The sequence below is a fragment of the Xiphias gladius genome, chromosome 8, assembly GCF_016859285.1.
Source record: "Xiphias gladius isolate SHS-SW01 ecotype Sanya breed wild chromosome 8, ASM1685928v1, whole genome shotgun sequence".
Lineage (NCBI taxonomy): Eukaryota > Metazoa > Chordata > Actinopteri > Istiophoriformes > Xiphiidae > Xiphias > Xiphias gladius.
In genome coordinates this window covers 453,940-470,287 of record NC_053407.1, presented here as the reverse complement: position 1 = coordinate 470,287, position 16,348 = coordinate 453,940, and the positions used below count along the sequence as shown (strand labels likewise).

Below are 16,348 nucleotides of genomic sequence, written 5' to 3'. Positions count from 1 at the left end.
AAGGATGGCAGGAAAGAAATGACTCTTTGTGCCTCGTAATAATACTTTATTACCGTAATATAATAATTTGATAATCATCTTATTTTACCTCGAATGACATTCACAGTTTGGTTACAGACTCCTACAGAAGCCAGCGGTGCAGTGCAGGGTACACACGTCACACGTGTCTGATGGGAAACCGTCGCCAGGCTTTTTGATCAGGCGCGGAAGTCCTGCCGTTGTCCGTCATGCGACACAACCTGCTGCACCGGGCTGCTTCAGCTGTGGACTGGACATCGCACAGGACATGACATCAAATCAAACACCAGAATCCTTACTTCAAAAAGGCACTTCCTTTGTTTTCTAAAAGCTTGTACAGTCAGTGGAGGACATCCTCATTTTTTGCTTCGCCACGCGAGCGTCCAAAGCGTCTCCAAGCTGACCTGCTGTCGGGATGTAAACGGGCTACATATACAGAGTTCAACAGTGACGTGACACTGAGGGGTTTGGCAAAGTGATCGTCAGAAACACAGTGGCAGGTTTCTGTTTAGTCCGACATCAGAGGTGTAGTTTAGAGGGAGATGTCATATTGGCTTCAGCTCCATTTTCGTCAGTAGTAAATCCGGGATCGTTCTTTCAAGTACCATTTTGCTTCTGAGAAAGGCTGTGGTGGAGGGAGGAGCGATGTGAATGGAATTTATCCACCTTTAAATAATTTTTTACGTTTACTCCATCACAGTGACTAGAGCCCAGGGTCCTGTATGACCGTTCATTAAAGGAACAGTCTGATGTTTGGGGTTAAATGCTTGTTTGTGCTCTTATCCAGAGTCAGATGATTTTCCAGCACTGAGATATGTCTAGGATGTGTTTGGCCTAGCTTAGCATAAAGACTGGACACGGGAAGCCACTTACTAAACCGCAAGTGTAAAGTAGTGATAATGTTTAACCAGACGACCTTGCTCGGAAGGTCAGGACTCCTAAGTACAGGAACTATAAATGCAGGTGTGTAAGCAAATTGGTTAAAAATTTAGTCTTTCTGCACAGTAAACTATACCAAGCCAAATGGTTCTACACTTAAACTAAATGAAAGTTATGTGACCACTGTTATGGTGTTTTTCCACAATGCATTACTTTATACGCGATGATTAATTGGGCTGCTACCAAAACAGCTCCATAGCATTTGACTTTCATGGAAATCAAAGTGAAACTATTTCAAAATGATCATGCATTTAAGGTTCTAGGAAAAATACTATAGTTACTGTACACCTGGCAGCAGGTTGCTGGTTAAGTAATTGATTATAAAATATGTATAAATATGACAGTCTGGGAGTGAGAGGGAGGAGGAGCTAGGCTAGCTGTTTCCCACTGCTAAGCTAGGATAAACACGTCCTGCCACACAGAGATACTCTCATCTTTTCACCTGGCTCTGGGTAAGAATGTCGGACTGCTCCTTTAATGCCGGGCCGGATAGCCACCTTCCACTTCCCTGTCCAAGTTAGTTTGTGCCCGTTTGACTTCACACAGATTTAACAAAGAATATAGCTCGTGTGTTATCAAGGAAAATATTATTAGCTATTAAGACTAGACGCTGACACTGGGTCCTTCAACAAAACAGGGCCTCAAGATAAAGTCAAAATGCAGGGGCCACTTTCATTGCCCTCATGTCAGTTTATATTGTATATTAATGGTGAATACTACCAAACAAATTCACCATTCATCAAGTTGCCGACATTGTCTTTTGCCCGGTTGATAGTCCAGTAATGCGCATACTCAGTGTTGTCTCCATGATTTCAAACCCTGTGGTTGTTAGTAGGGACACAAAATGTCAGTCAGATAACAGCAAGGACAAATGATCCATACAATGACAGATACACTCAAAAGCCATGACGAGCATCTGGCACGTGAGCCTCGGAACGACTGTGCCGACATCCACCCCTGTGCTACTTCAGTACCACTGGCTTGGATGTCCGGGCGACTGCTCCAGGATTTCCATCACTAACCTGGAACACGTAAGCATGCGTTCCTCGCAGAATTTAAGTTGAAGCAATACTTGGAAATACCAGTCTCTGAAAAGGACCTCCTTCATCTTTAATGAAGCTACTGGAACCACATTGGCTAACAGACAAACCAAACACTATGTGCATTTGTTGACACATTCAGTGGCAACGTACCACACACACACAAACACACACTGGTCTCAGTAACCCATCTCCTCTCAAGTACAATTTAAAAGTACAAGAATAAGAAAAATACTCTCAATATTTTACACATATTATAAAATGTTCTCTTACATAAAAACTTCTCCCAGGTAACGAAAATCTCCCTTGTTTCATAATTTTACATTTAGATTTTAGATTTTACATTAACGTACATTAAAATGAAAAATTGTGTGTTTATGTTTCTCTCTCTCTCGCTTTGTGTGTATGCGTGTGCGTGCGTGTCTATTAAGCAGCTGCTGACATCAAACTTTGACGAGCTATATTCAGGTTAGGTGGACTCGATTCATCTTTCCGGAATCAGTGAACTGAACAGGTCTTCCTGCGAGAAGGGCGTCTACTTGTGCCTCCATGGCAGCTCTGCTTTAGCAGGAAAGCTCCATCATCTTTTTAACTGTGGATTTAAATGTATTTTTCCTGCACACAAAGTGGAACACGCAGACTTGTACTAGGATCAGGCCAGGCTGGAAATAGTTTGTCTCCCACAGGAAAAAACAATAGCCAACCTTTTATTTGGTAATTCTACAGGGCCATTCTGTGGAATTTTACGGTTTAGCTGTGAAATATATGGAACAGGAGCAGAACGTGTGTTGTTCACACACCTCCAGTAGGAACAGGACGGTGTCCATCTCATTTTGGCTGCCACTTTCCTGTCAGTATATTTCATAGATGTCGTCCTACAAAGCTGAATGTGTAGGACCCATTTGTAATCCCCTCTGCCAAGCTCAGAAATCAGTGAGCCCAAGACCAGACCGACTTGAATCGCTGGTTAGTTAGTTAGGATGTGCTCACAAGTGAAAAGGTAAAAAAAGACGCTTCTTTCAGCCTATTAAAGGCTCCCTGTAGAGTTTTTGACCTCAAATAGTGCTGTGGAGCGATTTTTTTACGAGTGGGTCCCCGTTTTGTTTATCTGACGTAATGTTGCGCCAAATTGCATCAGAAGTTATCTCATATAGAGCAGGTCTAGACCCTGCTCTTTGTAATCATATTTACAGAGACCCAACATTCCCAGCGAATCGGAAGACTACCATGGAGGAAAGCGAAGCAGGGTTTAAAATACTTTCAAAATTAAAGTTTAGAATTAAAATTTGACTTTGTAAATGTTTGATGAGGAAGGATATGCACGCAGCACATCTGTTAGACCTTCAGTGCAAAACTTGTTTGTTTACAAGAAAACTCCACAGGACGCCTTTAGATGGCTGCTATGTCTATAACGTTTGCTTGAGTCAAGGTCACGACAGAACATAAACACAAAAAACCATTCAGGTTGTCAGAGGACACTGAACACAGGCAGACTACGGAGCTCTGTATAATATCTCTATTAGTGTATTACGGCTATTTTGTTTCTGACGAATGAATTGAAAGCATCCTTTAGCATATAGCGAAGCTGTGGTGGGGACAGGTTGGCCGAGCCAACAGAGAGGAGTCATGATCATTTGTGCATCATATAGCTGATAATGCTTCGTAACCATGATGGTGACATTGATTCAGTTTGACGGTGGGACCAAAAGCATTTTGGTGTAATTTGAAGCAGAACGTGAGACAGAGGGCGACAGTAAAGAAAGAGTGCAGTGTGTGATGGAGTCAGCCAACATTTCTGACTGTAAGGCAATACCCCCAGAGCTGCAACAACAAAGACGAGGGCCTCACACACACGAACGCACACACACACGCAAGCACACACAGCTTTATATGACCCAGATAAGATTATTAGAACTCCCTGTGTCCCATACTGCACTGATCCCAGACTGTTCAAACATGACAGGCGTTTCCTTATTTTGACCTCTGCTCCCCGAGTGTGGTGTAGTGTGCATCTACTACACCTGTGTATGTGTATATGTTATTCTAGTTTCTCTGATCGAGGAGGGGAACTGATGCCTCTGTCTGATTCTTAGATTCTTAAATTTAGTGTGAAGCTCCTTCAAAATAATGACTGTATACCTGCATCACCGATTTAACACGCCGTTCCATCTCCCCACCCGGTTTTTCTGAATAACTGTTGCAGAAATAATTTAAAAATCATAAGAGTGACATATTTGATTCACAGTAACCATGTTTCCATATTTGCAATGCCAGACTGTAAATGCTATATCTTATCTAGTCTAACAATATAGTAGAGCTGACCACCCTTTTTATTCAGTAATGTGTGTAATGGAACCAAATATTCCACTTCTTTTATTTATATGTTTCAGAAAAATCGCTATATATTTTAAGTCTTGAATTAAACCCATGAGATGAATCATGTATTATATTGTATGAGAAATGATTTTGTGAAAAAAAAATTATAATAATTACAAGGAATTTAAAAAGAAAGTTAAAAAATAGCAAGTATTGCAAATATATCTGAATCCCTTTCGTTTCAGTGGTTTCACCCATTTTCTCGGTTCTGCTGTCCTGTATGTATTTTGGTGTTTTGTGATTTATAGCCCACTGAAGCCATTATTTCGATGTTGCAAGCACAATGACCAGTGCGAAGTGGTAGATCTTGGGCTTACAGACTGTGGGCAGATCCACCAGCTATTCTGGTCCATGTAGGTACAGCAGTGCAAAGTGCCAAAGGGCTGGGTGAAGGTGAATCTACACCCGTCAGCCACAACATTACAAACAGTTGCCAGTTTGAATGTTTGAATGTATATCAACAGTATATACATGTACTGTATATATAAACTATTCAGCCAAACCATTAAAACCGGTACCTGGTTTTAATGTTGTGGCTGATGGGTGTAGACCAGAGGGTGTGGTGATTAATAAATAGACTCTCAGCCAATTACAACACTGATCTCATAGCTCTGAAACAGCTATGCTCTGAGCACCGCATCACCAATCAGAGGCTGCAGATTTGTCAAAAGATGCTGCGGGGATTTCATAAAATGAAGAAGAAACTTTTCATACAGCAACATCCGAGCAGCTGTGGACAACAGATACTGTAAGGATCGCTCCGATTCATTTATGGATCCATGGAGACTGATTTCCTGATTACTGACTGGCTATGATCACATTAAACTTTCACTTTGCATTAAATCTACTGGTTATGATGCATGTAGTAGTTAATTAGTTGAAACAGTATACTGAATGTTTTAACATTATTCGGTTATTGTTGTGCTTTTGCTCCAACTATTCAATTTGCTCTTGTTGATAAAATCGCCAGATCGCCAGTGGAGGGACTCTGCTCCAGAAACAGACGTGCTTCTGAGACGTCTGTTCTCAGTCACGTCTGAGACACATGTTCCATCAAAATTCCAACAACTCTCTTTACGCTCTCTCAATTGAATGAATGTCTGACCTGTGAGCTCTGCGCTGGGCACCAAAATATCACACAGACGGGCAAAGAAAATTTCAAGGTCAGGAAGATACGAAAGTGTCGCAGCGCCGCTTGCGCTGGTCTTTATGGAGCCATGAAAATAGGGCTCAGATTAAATTACATTGTTCGGTCACCGTCTTGTTGTACTCAACAAGCCAGCTATCCTGCAGTGAACAGTGATGTCTCTGATTGGTGCAACTGTAGGGTTGCAGATTTTGCAGTACTTCACAAGTAATTTTGGAATAAAGATGATTTCCTAAATATGTGGACATCAAACTGAGTTATGGCTTTTACAGGAGCATTTACAATTATTTCTCAATCTTGTTGCTCTTTGTAAATCCATATCGACCAGTTAATACATTATGGCATTTAAATCATTTCCCTGGGGTAAATATAAATGATCTTTTTGCTTACAGAACCAGACAATTCAGCTCTGTACATTACTTCAGCCACATGTTGCAGACATATAAAAAGTCAGTGTTGTTATGCCTGTAGATTGTGAAAACCTTTGATCCACCAATGCTGGAAAAGGGTAGGAAACTAGCAGAATCCTTGGTCCTGTATCTGCGCAGTGCTGTCAGTGTTTCTAACCTGTCAGACTCAGGACGCAGAGTAACTATCGGCGAACCAACAGGAAGAAACTTTGTCAGAAAAGCTGCTGCTGAGTCTGTTATCTGGGTGACGGGGAGCACAGCTATCTGTTGTTGTTGTCATGGTTACAGCATTCTGTGGTTGTAACATTCCATAGTCCTCACTGCTACAGTGTAACTGTCAGCGTTGTCACGGTTACAGTGTTATTATGTTGCCGTCCTCTCTCATGCTCTCTTGACTGCTACTGGCTGTGTTTCCGTTGTGACTGGACATCATCACGGAGCTGTCACTCAGGGATGCTCCAACGCTATTTGGCAATGAGATGCTCTGTGGAAGGGGCCTAACCCCAGTGGAGTTGTGCAGCTTGTTGCTAGGTGAGTCTCTGTTGAGGTTAGTGTTGTTACTATTGGTTACCCGATGGGAGTCGTAGGGGGTCAGACAGTCGTTCTCCAGAATGAGGTCGCCATCATCATCCTCATCGTCACTGTCACCCTCTGCAATGCTGTTGCTATGGTAACAACAGACGACAGGGCAAATAATGGTTATAGAATCAATCAATCAATCGTGAAGTTACAGTCTAATGCAGAAGTGTAACAGTTTGTTGTGTGGAAAAAAAACTTGTCTGTTAGAGCTGCATTTATCTGTTTTTTGCCCACTTTTTCTAAGACCAGTATTCCCTCTCTTTTAACTCTGGTTCTGGTCTCCACCAGCTCCTGAGGTAAATATCTGGCTCTTTAGCAGCTAAATGCTCCACCATGTTCACCAGCTGGTCTCTGACTGTGTCTGTCTGCTATTTGATGCTGATCAGGTAGTGGACAGTGACTCTGAAAACAACTGCCTGCTGCTGCTGGAAACCAGGTTGATGGGAGCAGTGAGAGCAAACCAATACAGCTTAAATAACACATTTAGTGTATGGCTGATTAATGCTGGTTGCCTGTTGAAGCTCCTGAACCTTTGAAGAGACGTATAAAAAATGCAAAGTATGCATCAACATGTTTTGCTTTGGGTTCAAGCGCAAAGTGCTGGAATTGGTCTTTTCTTTCTCCATTAAAGATATGAAATATACCAAGGTAACCAAGGTTTTTTGCCACTATGAGCCATCAAAAAGCCAAACTGTTTTTATTTTTAACACCTAAGTCTGATAATCTTGTCCAACCCATTCAAAAAATGATCGTGCCTTTGCTTGTAAAAGCTCTGGGAATTTGGTCCATAGTTGACGTCGAAGCAAGAAAAATGGGGATAATTCTGACGGTGGATGGGGCGGTGTCAATGAAGAAGTTTACATTTACGTTTGTCAAAGGGCTGGGTGAAGGTGAATCTACATCCGTCAGCCACAACATTACAACCAGTAACCAGTTTGAATGTTTGAATGTATATCAACAGTATATACATGTACTGTATATATAAACTATTCAGCCAAACCATTAAAACCGGTACCTGGTTTTAATGTTGTGGCTGATGGGTGTAGACCAGAGGGTGTGGTGATTAATAAATAGACTCTCAGCCAATCACAACACTGCTCTCATAGCTCTGAAACAGCTGTGGTCTGGACACCGCATCACCAATCAGAGGCTGCAGATTTGTCAAAAGATGCTGCGGGGATTTCATAAAATGAAGAAGAAACTTTTCATACAGCAGCATCCGAGCAGCTGTGGACAACAGATACTGTAAGGATCGCTCCGATTCATTTGTGGATCCATGGAGACTGATTTCCTGATTACTGACTGGCTATGATCACATTAAACTTTCACTTTGCATTAAATCTACTGGTTATGATGCATGTAGTAGTTAGTTAGTTGAAATAGTATACTGAATGTTTTAACATTATTCGGTTATGGTTGTACATTTGCTCCAACTATTCAATTTGCTCAATTTGCGATAAAATCGCCAGATCGTCAGTGGAGGGACTCTGCTCCAGAAACAGACGTGCTTCTGAGACGTCTGTTCTCAGCCACGTCTGAGACACATTTTCCAACAAAATACCAACAACTTTCTTTACGTTTACATTTACGTTTGTACTTCTTGATCCACAGAAGGTTCATCAAAATGTAAGACGCATATTATTTCCATATCTTGTGTGTCATTCTACATAAATGCAATATATCTGTTTGCTCTCCTTGCTGCCCAGCAATTTTTTTAGAACCTAAACCATTAATCTAATCTCCCCCTCTTGCTTTCCTGCTACTGCTTGTGGTTATATTTGTCATTATAATCCAGGGTTAGAATGGTCTCATGCCGTTTTAAAGGCTTTTACACCATGGCCTCATAAAATTCTGAGAAAACACTGAAAACATGTTCAGTCCTTGTTTTAAGGATTTTCTGGGCAAAACAGCAAAATACAGCATTTTCTATTCGTAGCGTCAGTGCAAAAAACAGTCCCTCTATCCTGTCCATGCTGTACCTTGCAGTAATGGGGTTGCTCAGAGAGGCAGGGCTTGGTGAGTCATGTGACAAAGCAGAGCCTGTAGATCCAGCTGAGCCTACAGAGCCAGAGTTGCCCACTGAGGTTTTACTCCCACGATGCACCACATTGTTCCTCTGGTTAGCTGGTTTCACAGTCACAATGAGGTTGTGACTGTTGGCCACCATCATGTCTGTAACCTGAAATGACAGATAGAGAGTCTTAGCTCTGGATGATTACTGGTCTAACAAAGACAAAGTCAATCACATGAATCTCAGTTTCCTCTCCTTCAAATTCTAAAATGTGTTACTGTATCAAGTTCACTGCCCCCCTGACATTCAGCTATTGTTGTGATCAAAATGTACTTGTACCTGTATGCCAGGTTGAATTTTCCAATGGTTTCCATCTATTTCGATTATGTCATCAGACTGCTTTAAACAATATAAAAAAATCAGACAGAATAATAATAATAACCCAAAAAAAATTGTATTCAGTAGTGTTACAAAGAATTTAGTCAATGATCTGTCTGTTCCTTTCACGGTCTCACTGTTAAATATGACTGTATGTAGCACCTTCAGTCCGTCGCATTTCATGTCAAAAATCTGAGATTTGCACATAAATCCAGTAAAACTACATTTTGTGATTTACTGACAAATGGTTTAAACTGATGTTAGCGTTTGATGCCCCTTTACTCGGATCATCATTTAATAAGTACCAATGTTGCAGGTCACAGCAAGCTTTACTGTCTATCTTTGATTTTTTTAATTAAGATGGCACAAAAAATTATTTTAAAACAATGAAATGTGAAAATGCCAATATGGAAGAATCAAGATAGTAACATGGTGGTGGTGTTTTTTGAAGCTCCAAGATTTTCGTTTAAGTTAATGTCTGTTAAGTCCCTGTCTCTCAACAGAATGAGGTAACACAATGGTGGCTGAGCCTATGGTCCACTGATCAAAAAAGAAATGTTGTATTAAGTTACTGCTAATGAACATTTCCTACAGCAGCAGCTTCAAAATAAAAGCATTTCACTGGCAAAACCAAGTCTACTTTTATTATGAAGTAGTCAGGAAATGCAGTGTGTTTGTCAGTGAGCTTAGCACTTATCACTATCCTTCATCAACAATGCGTCTACAAAACATGACAACGGTCATTTTGGTCATTTCTGGACAGCGGATCAGTTTGAAATGTTGCACGGAGCAATGGAACAAGGAGGAGCAGCCACGGTGAGCTGTTAGATGAAGAGCTGCAAGAGATAGGCTGCACAGCTCCAACTTCTCCGCCAGGTAACCAGCTCCTGTCGCAGACTCATGCCGCTTGTAGCATTAAGTCAGATCACGGTTGTTCACAGAATGGTGGAAAAAAAAGGCCAATTATTGCCTGACTTCTTATTAAAACCACTTTAACAGTTTGTTTTTCTACCCCCCAGAGTTCTGTGACCTGTAGTATTAAACCACATCTAATATTACCACCAGTAACAACAGGAGTTGTCAAATCAAATCAGGACTGAAATCTTCCAGATTGCATCTTTGAAGTAATAGAATAGATTTACCATCATATAAAAATAGCGAGAAAAGCCCAGACTGACAGTCAGGTTACACTGTGCTGTAAGTGGTTTCACTATAAGATCAGCTTTAGGTAACCCTGCAAAGACTCGTTCCAAAAAACAAAAAGATCCCCATTTGTATCTTAGAAATGATGAAATCTCATTAGCAACTGTGGTGAGATAATTGAAATGACCATGAACAACTTCCAAGTGCATGTAAAATTTTGACAGGTTATGAATATCGTTAATATTATTGCTATGTAATAGCATGTAGAATCTTTTGGCTTCTCCCACATGACAAGACAGTGGTTGTAAAAAATGTAAAGTGTACATACTCTAATTTTGAATGAATCCTGTAAACATGTTCTTCTGTCTTTATTGAATACAACTAATTCACTACACAAACTGAAACCAATTAATTGACAAATTTGAACTTGGCTTGGCAAGTCTCCACCAAAGTTCATTTTGGGCAGCATATTTACCTGATCCAAAGATTTTCCTGCTACATCGATGCCGTTCACCTCAAGAATCTCGTCATTAACTCCCAGTAGCCCTGTACTCTCTGCAAGTCCACCACGTACCAGACGAGATATGAACACCCCTGGAACCTACAGGACAGAAGGAAAGTCTCAAATGTTACATCTCTCTGCAACAGGTGTTACGACTTGAGAACTAATATCTCATATCACCAAATCCATGACAGCATGTCCATTGTATGCCAAATTTAATCATTAATCTCCTTCTTGTTATGTGCGTATGTTGTCTGGCATTGGTTTAGTATACAACTGCAGAAACAAGTGCATTGAACAACCTGATTGTGTTTGATCTTGCAGTCCTCAGAGTCCTTGCATTAAAAATATTAATGGTAAATGATAATCATAGGAATGAGCTAGTCTGTCCTTACGTACCTGCATTTATGTCTTTGTGTTGTGGCCTTGCTTAAATAGTTCCAGACTTATTTATGTTTTTTAACGTATGGGTAGTAAAATTTAAATCTTATATTTTATTTTTTAGTGTGACCATGTTTTTCTGTCAGGAGAAAACGTATCCTTCTGGGTAAGTCTGGTGCATTTGCAGCATTGTTTATTAATATGCACAATCAAATAAATAAAGTCCAGTAACTTCAAGTATTTGGAAAGTTACACATTATTTGCTCTTAAGGTTCTGGGCTTCAGCACATTCAATTGGAACTAAAATAATGGACACTACATTAAAGTGCCAAGTCTCAGCTTTAATTTAAGGAGGTTTACATTAATATGGAAATACTGTGTCGGAGATATAGACGTTTAAACATGTAGTGCCTGAAGTCTTTCTTCCACAGACATCAGCAGAGTCTTTGTATCTTCCCTGGTAATGCTCTCCCAGAGCTTCACTGCAGACACCTTCAGCTCTTGCTTGTTGTGGGATCTCTCTGCCTTTAGTCTGGTCTAAACCAAGCGGACTGCTGCTCTGTCGGATTGAGATCAGGTGATTTACTCGGCCAGTCGAGGACATTCCACCCCCTCACCTTGAAAAGCTCTGTGGTTTCTTTGGCCGTTGGTTTAGGATCGTTGTCCTGCTGAATGATGAAATGTTGTCCAAGGAGTTTTTATGCATTTGGCTGAATCTGATCACAGAACGCTCCTGTAAACCTCTGCATTCATCCCGTTGCTTCTGTCAGCAGTGAAATTATCAGTCAATGCCAGTGGGCCAGTTCCATTGGAGCAATACATGCCAGAGCCATAACAGAACCACCACCACATTTAACAGATGAGGTGGTGGCTTTGGGTCATGAGCTCTTCCTTTTTTCTCCAACTCTTTCCATCATTTTGACAGAGGTTGATTTTTGTTTCATCAGTCCACAGAACTTTGTTCCAGAACTCTACTGGTTTCTTTTTGTGTGTTATTGTGAACTGCAGCCTGGCCTTTTTGTTTTTGAGGTTTACTAGGGGTTTGCATCTTGTGGAATCCTCTGAGGTTATGGTCATGAGGTCTTCTCTTGATCGTTGACAAGGTAACATGTCCCCCTGCATCCTGGAGAGCATACTTGAATTGCTGTGCAATATTAAAGGGGTTTTTCCTCACCAAGCAAATTATTTTCTGCTCATCGACAAGAGCAGAAAGACCTGCCTGCCAGGTTGTTTGCCATTTTGTACTTTTCCTGTACACACATGCTTGTTTTAGAAAGTACCCAACTGCTGATTTTGGCAAACCAACTACCTTTGATATCTCTCTGACAGTTTTGCTCCTTTTTTAGAGCCTCATTATTATCTTTTTCACTTGCGTGGTTACCTGTTCACTCTTCATGTTGACAACTCCACCTCAATCTAACTCTCCACATTCAGTCAACTCTGAGCCTCATGTGAGCTTTTTTGTGCATGAACTAACATTGAGAAGACACACAGCTGCCCGAGAAATATTTGGTAGCCAGGTGTCCAATTACTTTTGAACGGATGTAATCTGAGCACTATGTGTTTAAAGAGCCGTATCTCTCACGAAGCTCTTTCTAAATTTTACGTAAACCTACTCAAATCAAAGGTGAGACTTGGCACTTCACTTCGCATTTCAATATGCTGAAACTCAGAACCCGAAGAACAAAAAATGTGTAACTGAAAAAATACTTAAATCTGGAATGTAAATAAACATAACAGGCTAGTAGCTTTTCTTTCAGGATTTTTACCTCAGTTGAGTCTCTTTTAAAGACTTTCAGCCAGAATTAAATATTCAATATCACATTAGCAAAAAGCTATGAAGAGTATTGTGTCCAGACTTATTTAGAATTAAATATACAGTATGAACATACACTGAATAGAGAGGAGTAAAAACAAAAGCCAAACCATTAGTCCTCTAAACAAAAGTGATGATACTGGACCCTCCCCACCATGATACTTGGTCACAGGAATGGTGGGAAGGTCTACGATAAATTGTGCTTCATAATGATGAATGCAGCAGTAACCCAACTTGGTCTGGATTATATACAGGTCTGTATACAGGTCAAAAATGTATTATCCAGCCATCGTTTTTTATTCTATCCATGTTTTGTTATTAGTTATCTAACTCACAAAGATGAATTGTTTGAGATTGCACCTAGTAAAGGCAGCAAAGGCAGAGGAATGATGAATCGTTTCTTGGTCATAACTCCTTCTTACCCAGCTACTAAGTTCGGCTGGATGGCCTGCTCTATGAAGATTCTTTGAGCCTCCATTTCACAATGATGTTGCCCACTATGAGAATTTAAACCCTTCTCATGCCTGGTCACAGATGTCGCCGCAATGCTTTCAACAAGAATGACAGTGTGATAATGGTCTATAATTGTAATAATGTATATAATTATACATTAATAATGTAATGTATAAATGTATTAAGATACAGTGCTAACAAAAAGAGTAATACAATTGATAATATTGAGACATCTTTCAGAAATGTAACTGGCAACATATTTAGTTTGACATCAGTGGTATTTTTCATGATACACAACTCCTAAATTTTAAAGACTTTTTTTCCCAGTTAGATCCATAAAATAAAATGCCCTCAAATTTTTAAACTGTTGCATAATATTTCCAACGATGACAAGATGAACAATGAATACGCTGCCCTTCCCTTTTATCTCTGTTTATTTGTTCTCCTCTTAAAGAGTGAATATTTTCAGAGAAAATCTGAGACAAGGGGGCCCAAATATAACATGTAATTAAGTTGGAGTGGGGGTGTGTTCACTTATCATAATCAATTTATTATTAATTTTGTCAGCTTGAAGGTGGAACGTTATCTTAAATGATAAGTAGGTTGAAATGAATGAACTGATCTCACCTTCTCTACGCCCTGTGGTGTCACCCGCACGCTCACCCCATCACGGATGTAGAAGCCCAGTGGTTTGTGGGTACCGTGCTTGTGAAGTCGTACGCGCCGGTGCGTCTCAGGTAAGATGTCCACATCGATAATGGATGAGATCTGCCTGAAGTTCTGTGGCAGGCCGATCATAAGTCCTGGTTTGTTCTTTGAGTGGGTGGAGCCTGAGCCAGCAGTGCGCAGTCCGGTTAAGCCCAGCCCCTTTTTACGCCTCTGAAGGGAGTTGGTGGCAAAAACGACAGGTTCATCCTCTTAAATAAACACACACAAGGACAGAGAAAACAGTTCATTATTTATACTGTGATGTGTTATGAAAATGTCAACATTGACGATTACGGTGAAATTACTATGGGTGTAATATTGGTCTAGGCTGACACAGCATAGACCATACGTACCGTACTGCTAGTTTAGAGTATATTAAGTGATTGTACTTCCCATGCTTAAAAACGTTAACGAAATCCTTAGTTTAAACTATGTTGGGTAACAATAGAGTAGGTGTTATTTTAACACATCGCTATTCTGTTGTGAAATAGTGAAAAATGATGTACATGGTTGCTCATTGACACAGCTGTTTGACATTAGCCTGGTAAAAAAAACAGAAGCCTGACTACATTAACTATACCGGGATAGCACAGTATCACTACACTGTACAATCCTTTCAGAGTAAATTAACCAGTTAGACAGTCTCCGCTCCGCTATGTTTTCCCAAACATGATGATGCTTTGTTGAGCGAGCATAACCATGCTCCCAAGGTCCTATGTTGCCAGGTTCCATCATCGCCCTCAATGTATTTTTTTCCAAACTGAAAACAATCATATGTTCCCTCAATTTTTTAATCCCTCAAAATAAAATGAAGCATATATTCTATGTCCATATCTCTGGGTTGTTAATAAAATATGAATTTATGGTATATGTCCAATCTAAAATGGTGTTTTAGATCGAACAAGTTACTTTCAAAAATTTTCTCTTATTGAAACACACCTCTGTCATGAATTACAGTCGATAATTCAAATATGGAGATCTTGTGTATGTTACTTATGTTTAGAGATAAGTAATAAGATTATATTCATATTGGTGCCAATATCAATTTTTTAAATGTTTTTCAATATTGTAAAAAGATGCGTCTGAATAAGAGCATCTTAGCAAGCAGCTTTATTTATTTTTGTTATAGCATTTTTTTATACTAAAAGTAAGGACATCATTCCATTTTTACTGAGGAGACATACTGTAGGACCAAGGGAACATGGAGCTGTTTCTTGAGGTTGAAAATATTACAATGGGGGACTATCGAGCCCTTAAAACCAGCCCAGTCCCCTAGGAATTATATGTACGTGCATATTTATGATTCTGCAGTATATGAATTACGTCCAAAATTCAAAGCATCTGCAAGAGTTGGTATACAGTGCATCTAATATAGTTTATAGTACAGCGAAAAGTAAGGGTCTGGGGGTAAAACCTCTGAAACTGGAAGCCCAAAGCCCAGTTTCCTATTCTGTCTCATAACAGCAGTCTGCAATGGCCTTGTATTCATATTTAGATAGTAACAGTTGAAGCATGCAGATATTGTAATAGTGATTAAACTAAAGAAACACTGGCAGTGGACTTTCAAAACCTTCAATGGAATCCATAACTGCTCAAAATCAACTTAGTGTTTGATGAGTAAGTTGTGGGAACCTACAACAGAGATGACCCCTAGCAGTCATACACAGAGGGGTGTGGTAGAGGAGAACAGAAGAGGAAGAGTAAAGGAAGACTGATAAAGGGAAAGACTGGCTTGGTCAAAATACTTGCAGAGCACCAGCGCAGGTTTATCTATTTAATCTAATCAAGTGGAACAGTACATTTGAATATTATTCTTCATTTTTGTTTGGAGGAACTTTCATACAGTTCAGTCCAAAAATATTATTCTCTGTGTCAAATTTCATATCTGGATCGATTACTCTGACAGTATGTGCAAGGGGAATTTATGAATATTTGTATTACAGTATTCACATCATTTTCTAATTTCACACTTCACCATCTCTTTCCTCTTTCTTTCTCTCTCTCTCTCTCTGCAGCTTCATCAAAGATCAAGTGGATAGCATGGCTTCAACAGAAAGATGTCAGATAACCAGAAAGAACGAATATTTAATAAATTAATATTCCTGACTCGTACCTCAACTCCTGAAAGCCATTTTACCGGCCATTTGTAAAACTTCAACAACTATTTGTACAACTACATTTATTACTACTAGTGCAATTACTGCTGAAACTGCAGCTGCTAATGCTTCTTGAACTACTACTACACTACTACACTAAAAGTGAAACTACACATTATAAAACTAGTAATTCAAATACAGCACACTATTTGTACTTCAAATACTTTTAATACTACTTGATAACTGAACAGGCTGCAAGTAAGATTTACTGTTTCAAGATTAATCTGTAGACTTTTTTTGATATGTAAATGATCCTTTGACTCGATTTCATTCAAGGACAAATTCCCATCA

At 39.8% G+C, this 16,348-nt stretch overlaps 1 protein-coding gene across 2 annotated transcripts in view; it reads right to left on the bottom strand.

Annotated features, from left to right (window-relative positions):
• Positions 1–2,046: 2,046 nt before the first annotated feature.
• pard6a (par-6 family cell polarity regulator alpha) overlaps positions 2,047–16,348 on the bottom strand; it is a 38,418-nt gene continuing 24,116 nt past the window's right edge. For both annotated transcript variants that reach the window (XM_040133176.1, XM_040133177.1), the window contains 4 exons: positions 13,821–14,110; positions 10,517–10,642; positions 8,489–8,688; positions 2,047–6,595 (listed from right to left, as the gene is read on the bottom strand). In XM_040133176.1, coding sequence (XP_039989110.1) covers positions 6,283–6,595; positions 8,489–8,688; positions 10,517–10,642; positions 13,821–14,110 — 929 coding nt within the window. In that variant the 3' untranslated portion in view covers positions 2,047–6,282. The remainder of the gene's footprint in view (positions 6,596–8,488; positions 8,689–10,516; positions 10,643–13,820; positions 14,111–16,348) is intronic.